Source organism: Chiloscyllium punctatum, chromosome 9 (genome assembly GCF_047496795.1).
Source record: "Chiloscyllium punctatum isolate Juve2018m chromosome 9, sChiPun1.3, whole genome shotgun sequence".
Taxonomy (NCBI): Eukaryota; Metazoa; Chordata; class Chondrichthyes; order Orectolobiformes; family Hemiscylliidae; genus Chiloscyllium; species Chiloscyllium punctatum.
In genome coordinates, this window is record NC_092747.1 from 9,719,039 (window position 1) to 9,746,142 (window position 27,104).

Consider the following 27,104-nt stretch of genomic DNA (forward strand, 5'->3'; position numbering starts at 1 on the left):
TCGATCTGTTCAGTGATGCGTTACACAATTCTGTTACAGGTGGGGCATGAACCCAGGCCCCACACTACCACTGCACCATAAGAGCCCCTGAGTTTAACTTTCAATTCTATTTTTATTAATAGAATTTAAATTCTACCAACTACTGTGGTGGGATCTGAACCCACGTTCCCCAGAGTATTAACCTGAGGTTCTGGGCTATTGGCCCAGTGACATCACCTCTACACCACCATCAATCCTTAAAGTGTGAACAACACGTAAACAATCATGGGGATATTAATACTGATAGTGTTTATTTTCATGTTATTTGGATACTTAGTTATAAAAGGAAGATGTTGGAGGTGGGAGAAGGTTTTTGTGGTAACCACCTCCTCCAATCGGACACAAACTGAAGTGACGCTGAACTCCAAAGCCAAGGGTTCTTTGACATTTGTGTCTCCAGCAGGCAGGGTGGTTAGGCATGCTTGCCTTCATTACTCCGACCTGTTGAGTATGTCATGTTCAGGTTGTACAGGATGATGGTGAGGCCTCATCAGAACTACACACAGTAGTCCAGAACACCCTCCAATAGGAAGGATATTGGAGAGGGTTCAGGGAAGGTTTACCAGGATGTTGCTGGGAATGGAGGGCTTGTGTTAGAAGGAGAGATTGGATAGGCTGGGACTTCTTTCCCACTGGAGCGTAGGAAGTTGAGTGGTGACCTTAGAGGTTTATCGAGTTTTGAGAAGATTTGTAGCTCGGGCTGAAGTTCTGACTGTCGGTTTGCTCGCTGAGCTGGAAGGTTCATTTTCAGATGTTTCGTCACCATACTAGGCAACCTCATCAGAGGGCATCTGAATGAAGCTTCGTTCAGAGACTCACTGAAGATATTACCTAGTGTGGTAATGCAACGCCAAGAAACAAACCTTCCAGCTTAGAGGTTTATAAAATGATGAGGGACATAGATAAGGTGAATAATAAAGGTCTTTTCCTGAGATTGAGGGAGTTCAAAGCCAGGGACAAGTTTTTAAGATGAGAGGAGAACCTTTTTTAAAAGGGACCTGAGGGGTAACATTTTCACACAGGGTGGTTCTTATGTAGAACGAACGATGTGGTAAATAGAGGTATAGTGACAACATTTTAAAAGATAAGTTCATGAATAGGAAAGGTTTGAAGGGATATGGGCCAAATGCAGGCAGGTGGGACTAGTTTTGGTTTGGGAACCTGGTTGGTGTGGGCTAGTTGGACCGAAAGGTCTGTTTCTATGCTGTAAGACACTGTTTGATTATAATGTCAAAATTGAACCATGATGTAAAGTGCCATCCTAGTATGGTACAAGACTTAACGTCCACACATTGAAAGGGATTTGAGTTGGTGTATCAGCTGAATGCATGGTTTGAAGGAGAGGTTCTCTCTATGCTGATTCTCGCTTACCCTGTCCTGACCAAGTTGGGAGTTCTGCACAATCCCTCCTCCTTCTGTTCTGAAGCCTAATGCTGCCCTCTGTTGACCAAATGGATCACTGCACTGCTGTTGTTCTAATGCGCTTCAGAGAAGACTGGCAATTTAGGTGTTCCATTTTCAATCCAAATATTGAGCTTCAGTTGTGGCATACTGTTGTTAAGTAATTCCTCTTTTTTTTTGTATTATTTGTAAATGAAGCACACCAGGCTTTAATAATATTAGCATTGTGGAGTACAAGAGGAAGGCAATGTTAAGACAGCTGTTCGACCTCTGTTGGAGTTCACTGTACAATTTTGAACACGTTAAGGGTTAGATGTGAATGAATTGGAAAGAGTGTAGGAGGTGCAAGTTCCAGGGATAAGAAACATCAATGATATGGATAGACTGAAGAAGTTGAAACTGTTTGACCTGGAAAAGAAGGCTGAGAGGAGATTGATAGAGGTTTTCTAAAATCGTGGATAAAGTTGATGAGAAGCTGTTCCCATTCAACACGGATGGGAGGATAGGGATTTAAAGTGACCTGCAAGTGAGGCAAAGATGAAGTGAGGAAAAAAAAATGTTTTGACACAGCAACTTTATTGAGGTTTACAAAATTCTGAGTGGTATGGATAGAGTAAATAGGCAAAGTCTTTTCCCTGGGGTCAGGGAGTCCAGAACTAGAGGGTATAGGTTTAGGGTGAGAGGGGAAAGATATAAAAGGGACCTAAGGGGCAACTCTTTCATAGAGGGTGGTACGTGTATGGAATGAGCTGCCAGAGGAAGTGGTGGAGGCTGGTACAATAGCAACATTTAAAAGGCATCTGAATGGGTATATGAATAGGGGAGGGTTTGGAGGGATGTGGGCCAGGTGCTGGCAGGTGGGACTAGATTGGGTTGGGATATCTGGTCGGCATGGACGGGTTGGACCAAAGGGTCTGTTTCCATGCTGTGCATCTGACTCCATGAGTACCATGGAATTCCTACTGTGTGGGAAGAAGCCATTTGGCCCATCAAGTCCATACCAGCCCTCTATAGGGTATCCCACCTTATCCCTGTAACTTGGCATTTCCCATTGCCAATCCACCTATCCTGCACAACTTTGGACTGTGGGAGGAAACCCATACAGACATGGGGAGAACGTCTCTGTCTCTGTCTCTGTCTCTGTCTCTGTCTCTGTCTCTGTCTCTGTCTCTGTCTCTGTCTCTGTCTCTGTCTCTGTCTCTGTCTCTGTCTCGTCACCTGAGGGTGGAATTGAACCTGGGTCCCGGCGCCATGAGGCAGCAGTGCTAGCCATTGTGTCGAGTTGTTTAATATTTGGAATGTATTATCTGGAAGTGAGGTTGAGGCAGGTTCAATTATTTAAGAGGGCATTGGATGATTTTGGATAGAGGTAGTGTGCAGGGTTATGGGGAAAAGGCAGGAGATTTAGCACCTGGTTGTAAAACCAGGGTCCGTATGATGGACGGAATGGCCTCCTCCTAGGCCGTAGCATTCTAAAATTGTTTTGCCTCCGCTGTCTCACTCAGCCATTCAGTCCACATATTAACAACTTCCTCTGTGTGAAGAGTCTGGGATTGTGTGTGTGCTAGATTCAGTCATGATTGTTAGCTTTTGATCTTTGTGTTCACACCTTCCTGTCATCATCTTTCATCGTTTCAGTAACAGAATAAAACATTCCCAGATAAAGTTCTAAATGAAACTGTGTGTAAATTTCAAATTGTGAGCCAGTGCTGCAAGCATCGTTTCCCTTACCCATTACCTATATTTATCACTGAGAATTCACTGTCACCAAACTATTAGGAAAGTGAGCTTGCATTCGAGGTTTATTTTGCTAGAAGTGAAAAGCTTGAGGGGTGAAGTCTTAAAATTTGTTTTATTAATGTCAAGTAGAGTGGAGTCTTGGAGATCTACAGCACAAGAAAAGGCAGTTCTGCCCTTCCAGTCTGCGCCAGTCATGAACAAACACCAAACAATTGTAATCCCATTTTCCAGCACTCTGCCCATAGTCTTGTATGTCTTGGCATCATAAGTGCACACCTAAATACTACTATGTTTTCTGCCTCTCCCCCTTAGTGAGTTCCAGGTTTCCATCACCCTCTCAGAGCAAATATTTTCCTTGTGTCCCCTCTAAACCTCCTGCACCTTACCTTAAATCTATGCCCCCATTATTGATCCTTCCAAGGGGAAAAGTTTCTTCCTCTCTACCCAGTCAATGCCCCTCACAGTTTTATGCATCTTTATCATGTCCCCTCTGTCTCCTCTGCTCTAACAAAAATAACCCCAGTCTGCCCAATCTCTCTTCATCAATGAAACACTCCAGCCCAGGCAACATCCTAGTAAATCTCCTCCGCACTCTGCCCAATGCTAGCACATCTCTCCAATAATGTGGATTTCAGAACTGCCCATAATACTCCAGCTGTGTTATACAGTTCCGGCATCACCTTCCTGTTCTGAAGCTCCATACCTCGGCTAATAAAGGCAAGTATCCCATATGCCACCTTAATCACTTTATCCACTGTCCTGATATCTTGAGCAACCGGTGGAAATGAACAACAAGGTCCCTCTGCTCCTGTGTACTTCCCAGGATCTTGCTGCCCATCATTTAAAAGATTCACATTTAGTGGGTTCAAAGGTGGGGTTCATTTATAATAAGATTGCCATGAATAAAGCAGAATTTGTGTATGGGCCTTGGGACCCTGGAGCAATCTCATGATGATGTCACAGTATAGCTAACACTGGACGGGATGTAAATAAAGAGAAGCATTCAGAGATGTGTGTTGTGATTATTATTATTAGATGATACATTGTTAGTTTATGAAATAGTCTTAATAGTGAGATTAGAGCCAGCGATATCTCCTGAATAAGGTGGGGTACCCATCTCAAGCCCTGTTGACGTGGCATTAGAGTGCAATCGGTGTTAATTCTGGGATAAAGGCTATAGAGGCAACTTCAATGCGCTCTGGAGTGGTGGTTGTGTTTTCAGAGGCAGTGTAACTAGAGACAGTTGGTTGACCAGTGAAGCCTGGAGTGGGACACACTCTTTGGCATGGAGTGGGCCCCTGGGGGAGGCGTGGTATGGGCTGATTTATCCTGAAGTGGGGTATTCTCTGGGGCACAGTGTGGGCGAGTGTAGCCCGGAGTGGGGTACTCTCCCTGCGGCTGGGAAACATGGAGCATGACGCACACTGAGGGTTGGCGTGGGTTGGTGTTACCTGGAGCGAGACTCTGGTGATGGTACGCTGTCGCAGCAAAGAAGGAAAATATTAGACTTTTATTATTTTTAATTCTGTGCCTGGCCCTTGTGTACAAGCATCAGCGCACACTTTTCACTGTTTTATATAAAATACACATGACAATAAAGGATGCTCAATTCAATTGCAGTCTTTTTAGCATGTAATAATTAACATTAAAAAGTACCCAAACCTGAAGACACTTGTTGAAATTGCCACTTCCTTGGCAAAGAATTTAGTTGTCTCTTAATTACCCTCTGAAATGGCTGACTGAACCATTCCATTCCAGGGCAGTGCTGGCCTATTTGTGACATCCATGTCCCATCAAATGTCAGGCTCGAATCTTTAAGTTGTGTCTGAGTGACCATCAGTCCTGATATGGATCGAGACAATAATCCAGAGAACTTTTCCGTCTTAGTTTCTGTATTTGTTTGGTTCTGTAATTATTTCCGAGCTGGTGGGCACTGATGTTATCTTATAGTGTGCATGTGTTTTGTTCATCTTGTGTGCGATACATTAAATGCCACTCTTTTTAAAATTGTCCCCTTTAGGGAGTGTATACCCAGAAGAGGGTTGACCCTCAGACTGTGAAGGAGGAGGTTGTGGACTTTGCCCGCTTTAAGTGGCCTTTACTTTTCTCTCGATTTTACGAGGCCTTCAAATTTTCAGGTCAGTTTAAAGTACGCGTTTCCTTATTCCTGCAACACTCTGGTTTAGCCCTGAGTGAGTGTCAAGGTCAAAATCCGCATTGTCCTGCTGAACCAGAGGGTGGCGCTCTTGTTAGAGAGGTGGCTGGTGGTGGTTTTAACCAGGGGGTCACCATGCTTCAGGTGAATGGAGAGGTTAGGAAGGAGACTCCTACATCTTCAGCCAGTTCTGGAATTGAACCCATATTGTTGGCATCACTCTGCCTCACAGACTAGCAGTCCAGCCAGTTGAGCTAGCTGATCACTATGTGAGTGTATATTACGAACATACAGGCATGGACAGAGCAGGAGAGTCCTAGAGATGTATAGCATGGAAACAGACCCTTCAATCCAACTTGTCCATGCCGACCAGTTACACTGAATTAATCTAATCCCATTTGGTACATATCCCTCTAACCCCTTCCTATTCATGTACCCATCCAGATGCCTTTTAAATGTTAAAAGTCACACAACACCAGGCTATTGTCCAACAGGTTTATTTGAAAGCACTAGCTTTTGGAGTGGTGGTGCTTTGTCAGGTAGCTAGTGGAGCAGGATCATAGTGGACAGGATTTATAGTAAAAGATCAAGGTGTCACACAACAGATGTGATGCATTGAACAAACTTAGATTGCTGTTGATTCTTTAATCACTTAGAATGGGGATTGATTAATATGTAAATTCCAGAACTACACTCCAGTCACAGTCCTGAGATAACTTAAGGTATTAATAAAGATAAAGTGACATCTCCGCTCAGACAATGTGTTAAAAGTATGAGGTTAGGTGTTGGAATTGTACCATCCTCCACTTTGTCTGGTGGCTCATTCCACACAAGCACCACCCTCTGTGAAAACCTGTCCCTTGGGTCTCTTTTAAATCTTTCCCCTCTCAGCTTAAACAGATGCCCTCTAGTTTTTGGACTCCCCCACGCCAAGGAAAATACCTTGTCTGTTTACCTTATCCATGCCCCTCATGATTTTATAAACCTCTACAAGGTCACCCCTCAGCCTCCAATAGTCAGTGTCCCACACTCATTACACCTGGAACATCAAGTTGAAACATTCCTGAACCCCTCCAGCAACTGTGAAGAGTGCAGAAACTCCAAAAAGAACAGGGTAGGGTGGAAATCTGAAAGATTTCTCCTTCACCCCTCCCATTCCTTCAAAAGGTCAAAGTGAGTCTCAGAGATGGCTAAAGTGAACTGTTACATGATATAAACTTTGAGATGTGATCTTCACTCCAGCTGAGAACTGCCTCTCTCTCCATTGATCGCAAACTTAAAGCACATCACGAACTGGCAATATTCCGAAAGGTTTTATTAATTCACCTTTTGGGACATGGGCATCGTTGGCTAGGTCAACATTTATTGTCCGTCCCTAGTTGCCCCTTGAGAAGGTAGTGGTGAGCTGCTGCCTTGAACCACTGCACTCCATGTGCTGTAGGTGGACCTACAATGCTCAGTGAGGGAATTCCAGGATTTTGACCCAACGACAGTGAAGGAAGGTTGACATATTTCCAAGTCAGGATGGTGAGTGGCTTGGAGGGGAACTTGTAGGTGATGGTGTTCCTATGTGTTTCCAAACCTGAGTGTCTTCTCTCTCCTAACCTGAAAGAATAGACTGTATGTGATTTTATTATTTTTTTTGTGGCTTTTTTTTAACAAATGCATTTTCAGGTTCTGTGGATCTTTTGAGAAGTTGATTGCTATCACTACAGAAGCTTAATTGACTTCAGTTTCTTCCAGAAATTTCCGTTTCAAATTTCAGATTTTTAATATTTTGTGGCATTTTGCATTTTATGCACAATATTTCATATCAAATTTCATTTTACATTTTGATTCCGTGTGTGTAGCATCTTTTTAATGTTGTGAGGTAGCTTGAGGTGCTTCCCAGGAGCTCAACCACACAATAGACCTCGAGGTAAAATGTGATGTGCCCTCTTCTGCCCCTGAGTGTCTATCCATGGCTGATATGCCCATGGCTCAATGGAATGCCACACTCGGGGCAAACATACATGCTTCAGGAATGCTAGATTCATAGCGGAGATGCAGGGAAAGCAAGTGGAATGGAATGTTGGCCTTTTATTTCAAAGAGAATGGTAGCCACTGCTGCTTCTGCCTGGCAGAAAAAGAGGCAACCTTTATTGAAACAGAAACGATTCTTTAGGGGATTTAACCATTCCACATTGACCCTGTGATTCTCCCCTTGTGAGAGTGTCTCAGACCAGTGGGCAGAAATGGGGAAATTTTGATAAAATTGTATAATATACTAAACAACCTACCATTCAAATACTGTACTCAGTTTTGATTGATTTTGGTGTCCCGTACGGCAATACAGTGAAAAGTGGTGTTTTGCATGCTGTGCAGGTAGATCATACCATACACACTGCACCAGGGTAGCAGGATAAATGCAGAGTACAGTGTTACAGGTGCAGAGAGAGAGAGATCAGTATTAATGTTTGAGAGGTCCATTCTCCAGTCTGATAACAGCTGGGAGGAAGCTATTCTTGAACCTGTTGGTACATGTATTCAAACTTCGATATCTTCAACCTGGTGGAAGAGAGTGTAACCGAAGTGGGAGGGGTCTTTGATTATGTTGATCACTTCCTGCTGCCTCAGGAAAGCATCGATGGAGTCAATGGGTGGAAGGCTGGCTTGTGTGATGGACTGGGCTGTGTTCATGACTCTCTGTAGTTTCTTGCATGTTGGAAAGAGTAGTTGTCATACCAAGCTGTGATGCATCCTGATAAGATGCTTTCTATGGTGCACCTGTAAAAATTGGTAAGAGTCCTTGTGGGCAATCCAAATTTCACTTAGTCACTTGAGGAAGTAGAGATGTTGTTGTGCTTTCTTGACAATTGCGTCGATGTGGGTGGGCCAGAACAGATCATCAGTCCTAGGATCTTCTGTTCCCATTATCTAAGGAAAGGTATACGAACATTGGAGGAAATCAGGAACCGGTTCCCTCCGCTGATCCCAGGTATAGTGGGAGTGTTTTATGAGGAAGGTTGAGTTAGTTGGGCCTGTATTCATTGGAGCTTAGAAGAATGAGAGGAAACATTTATTGAAACATGATTCTTTAGGGGATTTAACCATTCCGCATTGACCATGTCATTTCCTTCCCCTTGTGAGAGTGTCTCAGACCAGTGGGTATAATGAGGAGTCATCTGTTTAAAACAGAAATGAAGATGAATTTCTTCTTGAAAGGTATGAGTCAGTGGGATTCTTTATCACCGAGGGCTGGGTTGTTAATTATAGAAAAGGCTGAGAGAGACCAACAGCATTTTAATCAGTAAGAGGATAGAGCGTTATGGGGAGAAGGGCAGAAAAGTGGAGTTGAGGGTTATCAGATCATCCAGGATCTCATTGAATACAGTGTAAACTCCATGGGCTCAATGGCCTATTCCTCCTGCACCTTTTGGTTTGACGGCCCATCTCTACACCAACCAACAGGGTGGATCTGAGATGAGCAATAACACAACCATCTGTATAGTTAATATCTACTGGGTCAGTATCCATTCCTAACGAAGGGCTTTTGCCCAATATGTTGAGTCTCCTGCTCCTCTAATGCTGCCTGAGCTGCTGTGCTTTTCCAGCACCACACACTCTACGCTAATCACCAGCATCTGCAGTCCTCCCTTTCGCCAACAGAATATCTGATGGGCTGAGATGTGGCGGACCAAGCTTAATTGAGATAAATATGAGGTACTGCATTTTGGAAAGGCAATTTAGGGCAGGACTTATGTACTTTAATGGTAAGGACCTGGAAGGTGTTGCCAAACAAAGAGACCTTTTAGAGTGCAGGTTCATAATTCCTTGAAAGTGGAGTCACAGGTAGACAGGATAGTGAAGGTGGTGTTTGGTATGCTTGCCTTTATTGGTCAGAGTATTGAGTATGTGAGTTGGGAGGTCATGTTGCAGATGTACATGACATTTGGTTTTGGAAAACTGCTTTCAATTCTAGTCTCCGAGGAAAGATGTTCCCTTTTCCTGAAAGGATTCAGAAAAGATTTATATGGACATTTCTAGGGTTGGACGATTGGAGCTTTCGGGAAAGGCTGAATAGACTACGACTGTTTTCTGCTGAGGGGTGACCTTTTTATAGAGTTTATAAAATCATGAGGGGCATGGATCGGATAAATAGACCAAGTCTTTTCCCTGAGATCGGGGAGTCCAAAACTAGAGGGCACAGGTTTAGGATGAGGGGGAAAAATATAAAACCGACCTAAGGGACAACTTTTTCATGCAGAGGGTGGTGTGTGTATGGAATGAGCTGCCAGAGAAAGTGGTGCTACAACTGCAACATTTTAAAAGACATCTGGATGGGTATATGAATAGGAAGAGTTTGGAGAGATATGGGCCAAATGCTGGCAAATGGGACTAGATTAATTTAGGATATCAAGTCAGCATAGTTAAGTTGGACTGAAGGGCCTATTTCCGTGCTGTCTGTCTGTCTCTCTCTCTCTCTCTCTCTCTCTCTCTCTCTCTCTCTCTCTCTCTCTCTCTCTCTCTCTCTCTCTCTCTCTCTCTCTCTGAGAAGATGCTACTAGCAAAGAGCTATATTTTTTTTTAATCCAAGATCCCCTGGGTCTCTTTAAATAAAAGGAATGATGTTCTCCTTAAAGTTCTGGCCAATATTGACACCCTTGAGTAATGTGAAGAAACGATCCGCCCATTTCTGCTAGCGGGACCTTATTTGCAAATTGGCTGCCTACTCATGTTGACTGCACTCCACTGAATGTAAAGTGCTTTTAAAAAGTTGTGTAGGTGGTAGGCCAATGCAAAATCAATTTTTTTTAAAAAAACTTACCTGAAATGCAGGTGCTGGACTGCAAGCTGTTCCCAATTCTGTTCAAATTGTGTAAGAGTTGAGGAACTTTATTCATTGAGACCTGCCTACTGAGCTGGTGATACTGCTGTTGAGTTTATTAATTTAAGTTCTTCCCTCCCTCCAGGCCCAAGCCTTCCAAAGAACGATGTGATTGTAGCCGTCAACTGGACTGGTGTGTACTTCGTGGATGAACAGGAGCAAGTCCTTCTGGAACTTTCCTTCCCCGAAATCACTGCAGTCACCAGCAGCAAGTAAGTTCTGGGCTGAAACCTGAAAGAAGGCAGTTGGGATTTTTTTAATTGATCGCTAGAATTTCAATACTACACATTTTTTGGGGACACCACAATGGGTTTAAATGACTTTTCACTCCCTGAACTAGGAACAAAGTTATTTTTCTTTCGATGACCAACCCAGCATTTTGTCACAAGCCCCTAATTGTGCTTGAACTTGCTCAGATTGGTTTGGTGCTGGGAATGGAGGGTCTGAGAGGGAAAAATAGACTGGAACAATTTTCACTGGAATGTAGGAGGTTGAGGGGTGACCTTACAGAGGTTTATAAAATAATGAGGGGTATAGAGAAAGTGAATGACTATTGAAATACCCGATGATGAGTCTGTGTCCGACCTGCAGGGGAAGCAAAATGCAGGGACAGAGCTTCACATTGTCTACCATTAAAGGTGATGAATACACCTTTACCTCCAACAATGCGGAGGATATCCGAGACCTTGTGGTGACCTTCCTGGAGGGACTAAGGAAGAGGTCAAAGTTTGTGGTCGCTCTGCAAGATAACCCAAGCCCTGGTGAGTAACAGCAGGACAGCCCTCTGCTGTCTTTCTATATTCTGGTGGTTGACATGATATTAACAGCTGCTCAAATGGCCTTTCAGATTTCCCTGAAGTAAGAAGTTATTTAGAAACCCATAGACTCCTTGTTTTCCTTTTTGTTATTTAGCCCTAAGGCATGTTCTGTCTCCTCTCCCTCATTCCTAGCTCTCCTGAAAATTATTTGTTAATGGAGTACAGGTTTCCTTGGAGAAAGTGAGGACTGCAGATGCTGGAGACCAGAACTGAGAAATGTGGTGCTGGAAAAACACAGCAGGCCAGGCAGCATCCGAGGAATGTCGATTCTCCTACTCCTCGGATGCTGCCTGGCCTGCTGTTTTTTTTCCCAGCACCACATTTTTCAACTACAGGTTTCTGAGGGTGACACTCCTACCGAAGGGCGAATAACCTTACAATTCAGACTTCAGCATGGCGTTAGATTTATAAGATGAGTGTAAAATAAAGTGACTGAAATTTAATAACCATTTAATAATCACGTGGGTGGCTCAGTGGTTAGCACTGCTGCTTCACAGTGCTAGGGACCCGGGTTCAATTCTAGCCTCGGGTGACTGTCGGTCTGTGTGGAGTTTGCACCTTCTCCCAGTGTCTGTGCAGGTTTCCTCCAGGTGCTGTGGTTTCCTCCCACAATTCGGTGATGTGTAGGCTAGGTGGATTAGCTGTCAAAAATACAGGAGTTGAGAGCACATGGATAGCATAGGGATATGGCTCTTTGGAGGGTCGGTGCAGGCTTGATGGGCCAAATAGCCTCTGTCTGCACGATAGGATTCAACGATTCTATGACCTCGACCCCTCAATCCAAGTATGTGCAGGTTGGGTGAATGGGCAATTTAGCATGGCCAATAGTGTTTGGAGATTTGTAGGTTGGATGCATTGGTCAGGGGTAAATGTGAAGTAATAGGGTGGGGGAAATGGGTTTGGGTGGGATGCTCCTCGGAGGGTCGGTGTGGACTTGTTGTGCCGAGGGGCCTGTTTCCACACTGTAGGGATTCTTTAAAAAGAAAAACTCCCATGTGAATCCCCCCACATTTCTTCCCCTCTCCTGCAAAAAAAAAACAAATATAGCAGCACTATGATGGTGATGTATGAGATGGTGGTTGGTGTAGTGGTAATGTCACTTAGTTGGTAACTCAGACGACTAGGAGCATGGGTTCTGGGGCAGCACCGTGCCTCAGTGGTTAGCCCTGCCTCAGCACCAGGGACCTGGGTGACTCTCTGTGTGGAGTTTGCACATTCTCCCCATGTCTGCGTGGGTTTCCTCCGGGTGCTCCGGTTTCCTCCTACAGTCCAAAGATGTGCAGGTTAGGTGGATTGGCCATGCTAAATTGCCCGTCATGTTCACAGATGTGTAGGTTAGGTGTAATAGTCTGGGGTAAATGTAGGGGAATGGGTCTGGGTGGGTTACTCTTCAGAGGGTCATGGAGTCATAGCGATGTACAATATGGAAACAGACCCTTCGGTCTAACCCGTCCATGCCAACCAGATATCCCAACCCAATCTAGTCTCACCTGCCAGCGCCTGGCCCATATCCCTCCAAACCCTTCCTATTCATGTACCCATCCAAATGCCTCTTAAATGTTAGAATTGTACCAGCCTCCACTACTTCCTCTGGCAGCTCATTCCATACACTTACCACCTTCTGTGTGTAAACGTTGCCCCTTAGGTCTCTTTTATATCTTTCCATTCTCACCCTAAACCTATGCCTTCTAGTTCTGGACTCCCCGACCCCAGGGAAAAGACTTTGTCTATTTACCCTATCCATGCCCCTCATAATTTTGTAAACCCCTATAAGGTCACCCCTCAGCCTCTGACGCTCCAGGGAAAACAGCCCCAGCCTGTTCAGCCTCTCCCTATAGCTCAAATCCTCCAGCCCTGGCAACATCCTTGTAAATCTTTTCTGAACCCTTTCAAGTTTCACAATATCTTTCCGATACAAAGGAGACCAGAATTGCACACAATATTCCCACAGTGGCCTAACCAACGTCCTGTGTGGACTTGGGCCGAAGGGCCTGTTTCCACACGGTAGGAATTCTAATTCTAATTCCAATTCTAATCCCACCCTGGCAGCTTGTGGAAATTGAATCCAATTCATGGATCTGGGCTCAGTATGACCAAGACTTGTTCTTGATCGTCATTTTAAAAACACAACTGGTTTGTTATTGTCCTTTTTTTTTTAGGGAAGAAAATCTGCCATCCTACATGTGACTCCAGGCCCATTAGCAATGTGGTCGACTCTTAACTGTCCTCCGCGCCGGCTGATCAAGCCTCTCGGTCCAAGGGAACTTCGGGATGGCTGATTAAGTGGCTTTTCCGTGTCACCCATATTTTGTGCAAGAATGCAGAGGAGAGGCAATGGTCATATGGTATTGTCACTGGACTGATAATCCAGAGACTCTGACAATATTCAGGGGACTCGGGTGCAATGGTAGTGGAATGTGAATTAAATTTTTTAAAAAAGCTCTGGAATTGTCCAATGATAGGGAGTAGAAGTTTATCAAGTCATGAGGGGAATGGATAGGGAAAATAGACCAGGTATTTTCCCTGGGGTGGGGGAGTTCAGAACCAGAGGGAATAGGTTTAATGTGAGAGGAGAAAAATATAAAAGGGACCAAAGGGACAACTTTTTCATGCGGAGGGTGGTACGTGTATGGAATGAGCTGCCAGAGGAAGTGGTGGAGGCTGGTACAATTGCAACATTTAAAAGGCATTTGGATGGGTATATGAATAGGAAGGGTTTGGACGGATATGGGACTAGATTAGGTTGGGGTACCTGTTGGCATGGACAAGTTGGACCGAAGGGCCTGTTTTCCGTGCAGTACATCTCTGATCACAAATCAATTATTGAAAAAGAACCGCACCTGGTTCACTAATGCCCTTTTAGGGAAGGAAACTGCCATCGTTATCTGGTCTGGCCTACATGTGACTCCAGACCCACAGCAATTTGGTTGACTCTTAACTTGCCTCTGGGCAATAAAAATGCTGCCTAGCTGGTGACACCCTCCTCCTGTGAATGAATTTTTAAAAATAAAAAGCCTGGGATTAGTTGGAGCAAGATGTTAGTGTTGAAATCGTCCTACAGCCCCAAATGGCAGGGACCCAACTTCTGTTGAATTGGGCAATTAATAGCAGTTGAGCATTTTCACACAGGAAAGCTAACATGTTACAGGGAGGGTGTTTGAGGGCTGGGCTTGGAAAAACAATGGCTTTCCTGATTTGCTGCTGGGAGGCCACCTTCTCTCGCTGACCTTTCTCTGGCTACCACATGGAGGTGCTACATGCCAAATGGGAAGTTCTCATCAATGAGAGACTTTTGATTAGCTGACTTCCACACCATGTAGATACTTTGACTCCAAACTGACCACTTTAAAGATGCCTCTGAAATGGGATGTGCCAGTGGGAAGGTTGGGATTCATCTGCAGTCAACCCCACGTCCTCAGAATTGTTTCAAAATTCTGCTCAATGTTTGCATTCTGGCCCTTTGAAACCAATGAACCAAGGATGAATTATACAACCTCCCCATGAATCTGTTCCTTCTGAACTAGATAGTCGCTGCTCTGCAGATTGACCCCTTTTTAGTCAGGAAAATCCTGTGTCCATTACAAAATGAATGGCATTGGTCACTCCTTAATTAATATAGCCGCCCCTCCACCATTTTCCATACCACCCAGCTTCTTCACATTTCCCAGCAGAGAGATTGGCAATGTTTGGCAGTCGTCCAGAGCTACACCAGTTCTGGCTAACTGCAACTTTTATGGTTCTGCTCTTTCATGCAGTTGGCGATGATTTGACATTCCTCAGCTTCCAAAAGGGAGACCTGATCCTTCTGGACCATGATACCGGGGAGCAAGTGATGACCTGCGGCTGGGGTCATGGAATGAACGAAAGGACCAAGCAGAAAGGTGACTTCCCCACTGACTGCGTCTACGTGTTGCCTACTGTCACCAAGCCACCAGCTGAGATTGTGGTGAGTGGTTTTGTTGTTGTAATCTGTTGCCTCAGTCCGAGATGCCAAAGGATGGGCCTGCATTTATCAATAGCACCTATCGAATATTCCAAAGTACTTCGCCTCATGTGGATTAATTTTCAAGTGCATTCGCTGCTGGGTAGATAAAGGTGCACAATTAATTTGTGCATAGAGAGCCTGCAAACAGCAATTGAATTGAATGAATTGTTCTTGAGTATTACTAAGAAAAGAGACATGCTGTCCAAGATTGTTTTGTCTTGTGCTTGTCAGGGCACGTAAAAGAATGCCAAATTTTTAAAGGATCATCAATTCATGCTGCATATGAATAGGGTACTGATTGGTTGGCTGATCTGTTGCCTAGCAACAATAATTCCTCCATGCCTTCTCCATGCCACTGCCTCAACTGGTCAGCGTTGATTTACCAACCAATCAATAGCTTTTCTTGTGGAGTATAAATTGTTGCTCCCTTTGAAATTTGGCATTCTTGCACGTGTCCTGATGAGTACAAAGCAGAGCGTTTTTGCAGAATGTCTCTCTGTTTTAGTGATACTGAATAATCATTGATCTATTTTTGCCGCTTGAGGCAGGAATACATTAGGGAACCCTGTTCGGAGGTTGCAGAATATCTGAGCTGTCCACAGCAACAGCTAAACTTGGGGCAGTGTTTGAAAATGTGGTACTCTCTAAACAAGGGTGTGTCTCTGTGTGTGTATCTCTGTGTGTGTGTGTGTGTGTGTGTGTGTGTCAGTCTGGCTGTGGGACTCCGTTCTGGTGTGAGGTTTGAATACATAAACTCTGATACACAAGATAAGCTAATACTTGGGCTCTTACCATTTATTTCCATATATAAAAAACATGCTTCTGAGATCATTTAATGGGTAAACGTGGTGAAAGGTATGCAATGTAAATTGGGCAGAGTTCACCAGTTCAATGTGTGAGAATATGGTTGTCCAGTCCCTCTGCTTGGGCAATGGTTGTGTTAGAGTGCACAGAACCACACCATATGTTTCCCACTCTCTCTCATTCCAGTGCTTGGTTACCATGACGCCAGGCCAGCGACAGGAAGCCATCAGGACCTCCCAGTTGTCCATATCCGAGTTGGAGGAGAAGGTTAAGCCTTACACACTGGAAGAGTTCTCGTATGACTACTTCAGGTAGGAATCTAGGGGCAGGAGTAGGCCATTCAGCCCCTCAGGCCTGGTCCACTCATCTAGATGATGGCTGAACATCTACCTCAACACCATATTCTTTCATTATCTCTGTGGCTCTTGATGTCATCACTGTCTAGAAATCCATCAGTCTCTGAGCATGCTCAATGACTGAGCTTCCACAGTCATCTGGGTCAATGAATTCTGAGGATTCATCACCATTTGTGTGAAGAAATTCCTCATCACCTCTGTCCTTCAAAGGCTTGTCTTTTACTCCTAGATTAATTTCCCTGGCTCCAGACTCTACTGCCAGAGGTAACATCCTTCCTGATCTGCCTCTCCCTTAAGGAATTTTGAGTGTCTAGGAGACAGAATCTCATTCTTCTCAATTCCACAGGATACAGACCCAATTTCCATAATCGCTCCCCAAAGGACAATCCTGCCATCCCAGGAACCATTCTGGAACATTCTCCATCATCAAGAGAAAGGAATTAGTGCAGTTTTACAATGATGCTTTGTATCATTTTCAAGTAGATGCCTTTGTAACCCTTTACCCTTCTATTGTTTTCAAAATTCTAGGCCACCTCCAAAGCACACACTAAGTCGAGTGATGATCACAAAGAATCGTGGGAAAGACAAGATGTGGTCCTGTACCAGAGAGCCGATGAAACAGCCTCTATTGAAGAAGCTGCTGAGTAATGAGGAGTTATCACAAGAAGCATGCCTTGCATTCACTGATATCCTTTTTCATTTCCCAGAGATCTGGCTTCTAACCATGTCAACCAGTCTTACACCAGTTTGCAAGTCACACAACACTAGGCTATAGTCAAACAGGTTTATTTAGAAGCACTAGCTTTTGCAGTGTTGCTCCTTTTTGGAGTGTTAATTGAGTTCAGAGTATAGTGATTGAATTCAGTGCCCGTCAATTTCTGGGCATTTGGGAAGGACAGGAGGACCTTGGTGTGTACATGAAAGAAATTTACTAGTATGTTCCTCAAAATGATAGTCATAGGAAGGTGCTGTTGTGGAGGGGGTGAATTTCTGCGTGCATCTTGTATGTAGCAGCAGTGTGTACGGAGTGTCAGTGGTAGAGGGATGGATGTTTGTCACTTTTGATGCCAATCCAGGCAAGTGGGGAGTATTCCATCGTACTCCTGACTTTGTGCCTTTTAGATGGTGGACAGGTTTTGGAGGGTTACTTGTTGCAGTATTCCTAGCCTCTGACCTGCTCCTATGGCCACTGTATTTATTCTGGCCAATGGCAAGCCCCCAAAATATTGATAGTGGGGACTCAGTGATGGTAATATTACTTGGTAATTTAATATCAGAGGATGATAGTTCGATTGCTTCTTATTGGTGATGATCAGTGCATGGCATTTTGATTAGATTAGATTCCCCACAGTGTGGAAACAGGCCCTTCAGGCCGACCAGTCCACACTGACCCTCCGAAGAGTAACCCACCAAACCCATTTCCCTCTAATTAATGCACCTAACATTATGCACAATTTAAAATGGCCAAGTCACCTGACTCACACATCCTGACTGTGGGAGGAAACCCACGCAGACACAGGGAGAATGTGCAAACTCCACACAGACAGTCAACCAAGGCTGGAATCGAACCTGGGACCTTGGTGCTGTGAGGCAGCAGTGCTAACCACTGTGCTACCGTGCCACCCACGATGATGCCCATATCACTTACTACTAGTCAGTCCAAACCTGGATATTGCTCAGCACTTGCTGCATTTGGAAATGGGCTGCTTCTGTATCTGGGCTGTCAGAATGCAATTTGGCCATTTCAAAGGCCAGTTACTGTGGATCTGGAGTCTCGCATGTCAGCCACACTGGTTAAGGATGGTAGACTTCCTCCCCTGAAGGTCATTAATGAGGAAGATGGGTTTCCATGATAGTTGCCATCATGGAAAATGACTTTCAATTCCAATGTCGTTCCTAGAATTTAAATTCTGACACCCTGGTGGGATTTGAACCCATTTCCCCAGAGCTGTAATGTGGTTTGCCTGCTGAGTTGGTTGGTTTGTGTGCAGATGTGTCATCACCCTACTAGGTAACCTCCTCAGTGCACCTTCCTATGAAGTGTTGTTGTAGTACTCTGCTCATTATTTATCTGACCCGGTCTGTTATGGTGGTTTGTGGCATTTCCAGTCCTGCCCTGCAGTGGCTTGTATCTAGAGTCCATTTCTCTGTCTGTTCATAGCATTTTGGTTTGAGAACCAGGTCTCTAGAAATTCCCATGTGTGTCTTTGGTCAGCATGTCCCAAGATGGTTACGTTATCCCAGGCAAACTGATGGCCCTCCTTTATCTGAGTGCTATAGACGTTAGAATCCCCTACAGTGTGGAAACAGGTCGTTCAACCCAACAAGTCCACACTGACCATGTGAATCGTAACCCACCCAGACCCATTCCCCTACCCTATTCTCTACATTTCCCCTGACTAATGCACCTAGCCTACATGTTCCTGAAGACTATGGGCAATTTAGTATGGCCAATCCACCCTTACCTGCACATCTTTGGACTGTGGGAGGAAACCCATGCAGACACTGGGAGAACATGCAAACTCCACACAAACAGTCGCCCGAGGCTGGAATCAAAACTGGGTCCCTGGTATTGTGGGGCAGCAGTGCTAACCACTGAGCCACCGTGCCACCGTCACTCTGTGAAGGCACTGGGTGAATGAATGTTCTTTTGGTCATTGCCTTGACTCCTAGCCAGCACCTATCATGAAGTACATGGGCGATTACCCCTCCAAGAGAACGCGGTCTGTGAATGAGCTGACCGACCAAATATTTGAAGCTGCTCTGAAAGGGGAGCTGATGAAAGATGAGATTTACTGCCAGGTTCTCAAACAACTCACTGATAACCATGTGAAGTAAGTCCAGTCATTAACCTGACTGTATTTGGTGTGAAATAATAACCGATTTGAGTTGAAAATAAAACATTGATTCATAAAAGTTCTGTATATATGAAGTCAGGGGTCACCAAAAAGTCAGGTTATAGTCCACCAGGGTTATTTGAAATTGCAAACTTTCGGAGTGCTGCCCCTTTGTCAGGGACCTCCTGACCTCTGGCAGCTCCTTGTCGTGTGTATACAGTGTTAGGGCATGTGAGCCTGTTCAAAACTGACTCTGCAATAGACAAGACAATTTCAGATTTAATTTTGGATAATTAAATTAGTATTTTGTATTAGGATACTGTGAGGAGGTTGGAGCTGACTTCAACTTAATTGAAGTGTTACAATTCCAATAGATATTAATACTAATAAGTCAGATCTCAGTGAGACATATCTTGACATGTGGGTTCGAGAGTGTGGTGCTGGAAAAGCACAGCAGCTCAGGCAGCATCCAAGGAACAGGGGAATCGACGTTTCGGGCATGAGCTGCAGTTCTCACTTTCTCCGATATCTTGACGTGACCCAGATACACATCAATCTTTAATAAACAAGAAAAGAACTGTATTACACCATACAAAACAAATTGTAATGACTTCATTACAAACACCAGCACAAAAGATTCAAACTCTTCCTTCCTACTTTGTCCTCAGAGGGGGGAATAAAGGAACAAAACCTGATGGGAATTTACCGTTCCAGTATAGAATCCGTATAGTGTACAAACCGGCCATTCGACCCACCAAATCCACACTGACCCACTGAAAAGCATCCCTAAGCCCCCCCCCCCCCCCCCCCAACCCTACATTTCCCATGGCTAATCCACCCCACCTAAATGTCCCTGAACACAATGGGGCCATTTCCCATGGCCAATCCACCTGACTTGCACATCTTTGGACTGTGGGAGGAACCTGGAGCACCCGGAGAAAACCCACCCAGACTCGGGGAGAATGTGCAAACTCCACACAGGCGTTCTGGATTAGTGGTGCTGGAAGAGCACAGCAGTTCAGGCAGCATCCAAGTAGCTTTGAAATCGACGTTTCGGGCAAAAGCCCTTCATCAGCAATAAAGGCAGTGAGCCTGAAACGTGGAGAGATAAGCTAGAGGAGGGTGGGGGTGGGGAGAAAGTAGCATAGAGTACAATGGGTGAATGGGGGAGGGGATGAAGGTGATAGGTCAAGGAGGAGAGGGTGGAGTGGATAGGTGGAAAAGAAGATAGGCAGGTAGGACAAGTCCGGACAAGTCATGGGGACAGTTACTGAACTGGAAGTTTAGAACTAGGGTGAGGTGGGGGAAGGGGAAATGAGGAAACTGTTGAAGTCCACATTGATGCCCTGGGGTTGAAGTGTTCCGAGGCGGAAGATGAGGCGTTCTTCCTCCAGGCGTGTGGTGGTGAGGGAGCGGCGGTGAAGGAGGCAGTCAACCAAGGGTGGAATTGAACCCGAGTCCCTGGCACTGAGGCAGCAATGTTAACCACTGAATCACCGTGACTCACCGTGCTGCTCTTATGTTAATGCTTGTTGTCCAGGCAAACGCAGCGGTAACTGGTTTCTTTCAATGTGTTTGTGTATTCACTAGATGCTTTTCTTCAGCTAATTACTCTCCCTGGATTCCATAAACAAACTGAACTTAATGTTACCTTGAATTTCCTAAACGGTTTATCAGTTTTGCAGGATTTCTTGCTGGAACATTTTTAACCTTCTGCATCTACTCTCTGGTACAGCTGCACGCACTGACCTATGGATTTTGTTTGGCTGTCTGTGTAACGTTGTACCCCTGTTGCTAGCCAGTTATTTTCTTCACCCTTTTTCATGCACCGAGCCACCAAGCCCATTTCTTCTTTTCAAGGTTGTGAAAACTCACCAAAAACCTCCATGTACAAACAGGCCCCCAACCATATCTGCATCAAGCCCACAAAATTACTCTCCAAAATGAAAGTCTCTTCCCCCTTCTTGATACTGCAAGCACCGAACATTAAATTAAAGGCAGCACAGTGGTTCAGTGGTTAGCACTGCTGCCTCACAGCGCTAGGGACCAGAGTTCGATTCCAACCTCTGACAACTGTGTGTGTGGAGTTCCAATTTCCCCGTATCTGCGTAGGTTTCCTCTGGGTGCTCTGGTTTTCACCCATGGTCCAAAGATGTGCAGGCTATGTGAATTAGCCATGGTAAATTGCCCATAGTATCCAGGGATGTGATGGACAGGTAGATTAGCCATGGGAAATGCAGGGGAGTGAGTCAGGTTGGAATATTCTTCAGAGGGTTGACGTGGACTTGATGGGCCGAATGGCCTGTTTTCACACTGTAGGGGTTCTATTATTCTAATTTAACATGTTAAATTAGCTGAGAACAGCTGTGGATCCTTGGACTGTATTCATTAGAGTTTAGAAGGTTGAGGGGAGATTTAATAAAAACTTACAAGATAATGCATGGTATAGAAAGGGTGGACGCTGGGAAATTTTGTTTCCATCGGGCGGGGACACTAGGACCCATAGGCACAGCCTTAGAATTAGAGGGGGTCGGTTTAGAATGGAAATGAGACATTTCTTCAGCCCAAAGAGTGGTGGGCCTATGGAATTCATTGCCATGGAGCTGAGTGGAGGCTGGGACATTGAATGTCTTCAAAGCAGAGATTGATAAATCCTTGATCTCACAAGGAATTAAGGGATACGGGGAGAGTGCAGGTAAGTGGCGTTGAAATGCCCGTCGCCCATGATTGAATAGCGGAGAGGACTTGATGGGCCGAATGGCCTTGATTCCACTCATAAGTCTTGTGTCTTATTTCTTACGGTCTTTCATTGTTCCTTACAAAGTGAAAACTAAATAAAGTAGGCAAAAGGTGAGGATTGCAGATGCTGGAAATCTGAATCTAGATCAGAGTGGAGCTGGAAAAGCACAGCAGGTCAGGCAGCATCCGAGGAGCAGGAAAATCGACGTTTCGGGCAAAAAGCCCTTCATCAGGAATGGCTGAAGGTGAAGTCTTTATTCAATGAGTAACAAAATTGGAATGGCCAAGAGAACAGGACTTGACGGCGATAAATGTCAAAACCTGATGGTTTCTTTGGGGTCATAAAAGGAATAAGTGAGGCGTTGGAAAAATGAGTGAGACCTTTTGTTAATGTGCTTTTGATACAGGAACTATTTGTTAGTGGAATGGGGCAGCAGGCATAGGGAGCTGGAAAAGCTTCCCCTTCAACTTCCCAACATTGATCGTTTTCAAGTGTCAGGCTTGTGCATAATATTGTAGTGAAGTAAATTAATCAAATGGAGACCGTGTTTGAAGCCACATTGTTGGTGTATACTGTGTTACAGTGTTAGTAGTATTTGGTTCATCCTTGTTTGATCATCTTGAACAACAGTCCTGTTTCAGAGGCAGGTATAGAGGGCAATCTACAGGTGCTTTGGACCTTTTTTTAAAAACTCAACTCTGAGAGACATGGGGATGGATTTTTATAGGGTGCCAATTGGGAGACCCCTGCAGCTTTTACACTGGGTAGAACGTTCATTGGTTTAGGACGAGTCTTAGAGCCACGGAGTCATACAGCATGGAAACAGACCCTTCGGTCCAAGCTGATTGTAATCCCAAACTAAAGTAGTCCCATCTGTTTTCTGTGGGGGATGGAGTTTTGGTTATATTTTTTTAAATTTGGTGTTAAAATGATCCTGTTTGTCTTTGAGCTCCACCAAGTGTTATGACCCCAGCTGAAGGTAACGCTGGATAGGTCAGATCCCAGAATGAAAGCTGACTTGATTGATCATACATTTAACTTTAGCAGTTGGGTAACATTATGGTTGGTCACAAACCTATTCACTCAAGGATGCAGCATGTACTTTAGCAACAGGATATCAACATTTTATGCCAGAAAAAAAACTGTGTATTACAGTCAGAAAGACCTTGATGCAAAGATTAATACAAAGTTTCAACCTAACTCTCAACAACATCCATTATGAAGATTCAATGTCTCTCATATCTGAACTTTCAACATTTTTATTGAATTGATTTTCCAAAGTTTCATTTTCTTGCCTGGTGGAATCAACTTTAATTGCTTTCCAAGTCCCTTGGTGCATCTTATAAGTGTGGTGGCCGAAATGGTCTCTGTCCTGACATGTTAACAGTTAAAATCTCTCCTGGTTTGGTAGCTTTGCAGCCTGTAAAACAGTTCTACCAAAGTGATTTGGTTTACCTGAACTGTCTTCATTCTTTTGGTGGGAGAAACTATTCTGCCTTCTGAAAATTGAAATGATTATTGTGATAGAGATGGAAACTGATAGAAAATCTCAGCAGGTTTGGCAGCGTTTGTGCACCCCCACACACCAGGCCTTGTTATCACATGGTCTACTATTGCACACTACCCATTGTTATCTCCTCATAGTCTCCATGAGCAGCCATTCATTCTCCCAGGCTGATCGTTACCCACTCCTTTGTCTGTCCAACTTTTGTTCTATCGCTACTTATCGTTTAGTGGTACCTCCTATCTTCTGCATAAAATGTTTTCCCAGCTGCCAATCACTTCTGAGAAAGGGTGGCTGAACTTGGATTGTTAACTCTTTTTTCTCTCCACAGATCCTGCCAGACATGCAGAGAATTTCCAGCATCTACTGTTTTTTTTTAAAAGTTTATCATGATTTGTTAAGTCTGCCTTTCGTAAACCTAGCATTTAAACATTTTATCCATTAACTTCATGGGTTTATCCCTGCTGTAGTCACCGGTTTTCTTGGAACTGATGTATTAAGGTCACTGTTTCAAATTGACTTTCTATCTTTTTTTTAAAGAGAAAGCCTTTTTAGAGAACTGACCCATATCCATTAACCTGAATTTTGGAATCCACATCCCAAAATATACAATAATACATAGCTATTGATTAAATTTAATCAACTCTCCATTGCCTAAGACCATTCCCAGGAGCAATCAAGAGTTAATCACATGGCTGAGAGTCTGGAGTCACATGTAGATCAGACAAGGTAAAAATGGCAAATTTCCTTCCTGAAAGTGCACCAGATGAGATTTTACAACAATCACCATTGTCATGGCCACCGTCACTGAGACTAGCTTTCAATTCCAGATTGATGTTTAAATTCCACCAGCTGTCCTGCGAAGATGTGAACCCATGTCTCCCCCAGAGCATTAGCCTGTACCCTCTTAGTGGTCCAATGCCAACAGTGCTATGCGGCTGCCTTGGCCCTCACTGTGCCAGATGTCCTGACCACTGCCTGTTGTTCCCTCCCACCTTTTTGATGCTGGTCATCTCAGTTTTGCTTGCAGCTTACGGCGTTCGCGGTGTGTGTTTTCGGTCAGGTACAGTGAAGAGAGGGGCTGGGAGTTGCTCTGGCTCTGTACAGGACTCTTTCCCCCCAGCAATGTCCTCCTACCCCATGTCCAGAGATTTCTACAGTCGAGGAAAAGCCACCTGCTTGCTGTGGACTGCATGCATCGGCTCCAGAAGGCACTCCGGTAAGAATGACCGTTTCTCATCCTCACTTGGCGCACTCGGTCTCGATCTGCCTGCACCCTTTTTTGTGAGCATCGGTATCCTGATCGCACAGGAATCCAGTGGAGGGGGGTGTGTCCTAACATCCAGGTAGTGTAAATTCCCCAAAGGAAACCATGTCCAGTGCTGAATCGTGCTGCCCTCCCAAACTATCCCTCCTTCGTGCTCTGCCACCTGTGTGCAGGCCCAGGGCTCTCTCAGATGGAGGGGTAGTCTCTAGCTTCTGGGGTAACAATGGCTGCGGCCTTTGCCAGCCCTTACAGAGATCAGGAGGAGTTATTCTGAAGATGAACAGTGATAAATCCATCAATTGATGTCACGACAAGTCAATAATCTCTGATCTTGTTTCCATTTGTGGGAGTGATTCAATTCATTATAATAGTGACTACATCCCTACATTTTGTACAAGAAGGAGAGTAGAGACAAGCTGGTAATTATAGACCAGTGAGTCTTTCTTCTGTTGTGGATAAAGTGTTGGAAAAGGTTAATAGAGAGAGGATTTATAATCATCTAGAAAGGAGTAAGTAAATTAGGGATGGCTTTGTGAAGGGTAGGTCATGTCTCACAAACCTTATTGAGTTCTTTGAGATGGTGACCAAACAGGTGGATGAGGGTAAAGTGGTTGATGTGGTATATATGGATTTCAGTAAGGCATTTGATAAGATTCCCCGCTGTACGTTATTACTCAAAATACAAAGGCATGGGATTGAGGGTGATTTAATGGTTTGTTTTCTTTGAGCTAGCCAATTTCTGATCCAGAGGGTGGTGTTTGATGGGAACTGTTCATCCTGGAGTTCAGTTACTAGTAGTGTACCGCAAGGATCTGTTTTGGGTCCACTGCTGTTAGTCATTTTTATAAATGACCTGGATGAGAGCATAGAAGGATGGGTTAGTAAACTTTGTGGATGACACTTTAAGGTTGGTCGAGTTGTGGACAGTGCTAAAGGATGTTGCAGGTTACAGAGGGACGTAGATAAGCTGCAGAGCCTGGCTAAGAGGTGTCAAATGGAGTTTAATGCGGAAAAGTGTGGGGTGATTCACGTTGGAAGGAGTAACCGGAATAAAGATTCTTGGTAGTGTAGCTGAGCAGAGAGATCTGAGTCCATGTATGTATATCCCTGAAAGTTACCACCCGGGTTGACGGGGCTGTTAAGAAGGGATACAGTGTGATAGCTTTTATTAGTAGAAGAATTGAGTTTCGGAGCCACAAGGTCATGCTGCAGTTCTTCAAAACTCTGGTGCAGCTGCCCTTGGAGTATTGTGTACAGTTCTGGTCACTGTATTATAGGAAGGATGTGAAAGCTTTGGAAAGGGTTCAGAGGAGATTTACTTGGATGTTGCCTGGTATGGAGGGAAGGTCTTACGAGGAAGGGCTGAGGGACTTGAGGCTGTTTTGGTTAGAAAGAAGAAGGTTAAGAGGTGCCTTAATTGAGCCATATAATCAGAGGATTAGATCGGGGGGCCAGTGAGAGCCTTATTCCTCGAATGTTGATGGCTAGCACAAAGGGACAGAGCTTTAAATTGAGGGGTAATCGATATATAGGACAGATGTCAGAGATAAGCCCTTTACTCAGAGTAGAAGGGGTGTGGAATGCCCTGCCTGCAACTCTCCAACTTTAAGGGCATTTAAATAGTCATTGGATAAACATATGGATGAAAATGGAATAATGTAGGATTGGTTTCACCGGTCAGCGCAACATACTGGGCTGATGGGCCGGTACTGCGCTGTAATGTTCTACGTTCCTAAAGTACTCCAATGGATGTGAAGCCACAATAATGGCCCAGGGCATTAGCGATGCTGTAGAAATGCTAGAAACTTCTTTATAAATGAGATTGACCAAGTTGCTCCACCTCTCGTGTTGGCCATTTACAGGAATGGATTGAGAAAATATCCACCTCACCTAGTGGAAGTAGAGGCTATTCAGCATAAAACCACTCAGATCTTCCACAAAGTTTACTTCCCTGACGACACAGACGAGGTAAGTGTCACCCTGCTTCACAAGAAATATATTACATTGCAGACAAATGTTCAATGTCAGCGGAGAATGTGTCTGTGCCCCTCAATTTTGTATACCTCAATCAGATTTCCTCCACTCTCTCACCCACCAAAGTCTCCCCTGCTCCAGGGAAAACAAACTCTGCCTATCCAGTCTCCTCATAACTGAGACTTTCTATCCCAAACAGCATCCTGGTGAATCACTGCAGCCTCACAGTGCCAGGGTCCCAGGTTCGATTCCAGCCTCTGGCGACTGTGTGGAGTTTGCACATTCTCCCTGTGTCTGCGTGGATTTCCTCCGGGTGCTCCAGTTTCCTCCCACAGTCCAAAGATGTGCAGGTCAGGTGAATTGGCCATGCTAAATTGCCCATAGTGTTACATGCATTAATCAGAGGGAAATGGGTCTGAGTGGGTTAATGTTCGGAGGGTCAGTGTGGACTGGTTGGGCTGAAGGACCTGTTTCCACACTGTCGGGAATCTAATCTCTTCTGCACCCCCTCTACTGCAATCACATCTCCGTGTGGCAACCAGAACTGCATGTACTATTCCATCAGTGAAGGAGAAAGTGAGGACTGTACATTCTGGAGAGTCAGTCAAAAGTGTGGC

At 44.6% G+C, this 27,104-nt stretch overlaps 1 protein-coding gene across 3 annotated transcripts in view; it reads left to right on the forward strand.

Moving 5' to 3' along the window:
* The window catches only part of myo7aa (myosin VIIAa), a 268,705-nt gene that overhangs the window by 196,657 nt on the left and 44,944 nt on the right, over nucleotides 1-27,104 (forward strand). For all 3 annotated transcript variants that reach the window (XM_072576845.1, XM_072576843.1, XM_072576844.1), the window contains 9 exons: nucleotides 5,201-5,318; nucleotides 10,288-10,414; nucleotides 10,794-10,963; nucleotides 14,776-14,966; nucleotides 15,996-16,120; nucleotides 16,694-16,851; nucleotides 18,846-18,999; nucleotides 24,310-24,465; nucleotides 26,376-26,481. In XM_072576845.1, coding sequence (XP_072432946.1) covers nucleotides 5,201-5,318; nucleotides 10,288-10,414; nucleotides 10,794-10,963; nucleotides 14,776-14,966; nucleotides 15,996-16,120; nucleotides 16,694-16,851; nucleotides 18,846-18,999; nucleotides 24,310-24,465; nucleotides 26,376-26,481 — 1,305 coding nt within the window. The remainder of the gene's footprint in view (nucleotides 1-5,200; nucleotides 5,319-10,287; nucleotides 10,415-10,793; nucleotides 10,964-14,775; nucleotides 14,967-15,995; nucleotides 16,121-16,693; nucleotides 16,852-18,845; nucleotides 19,000-24,309; nucleotides 24,466-26,375; nucleotides 26,482-27,104) is intronic.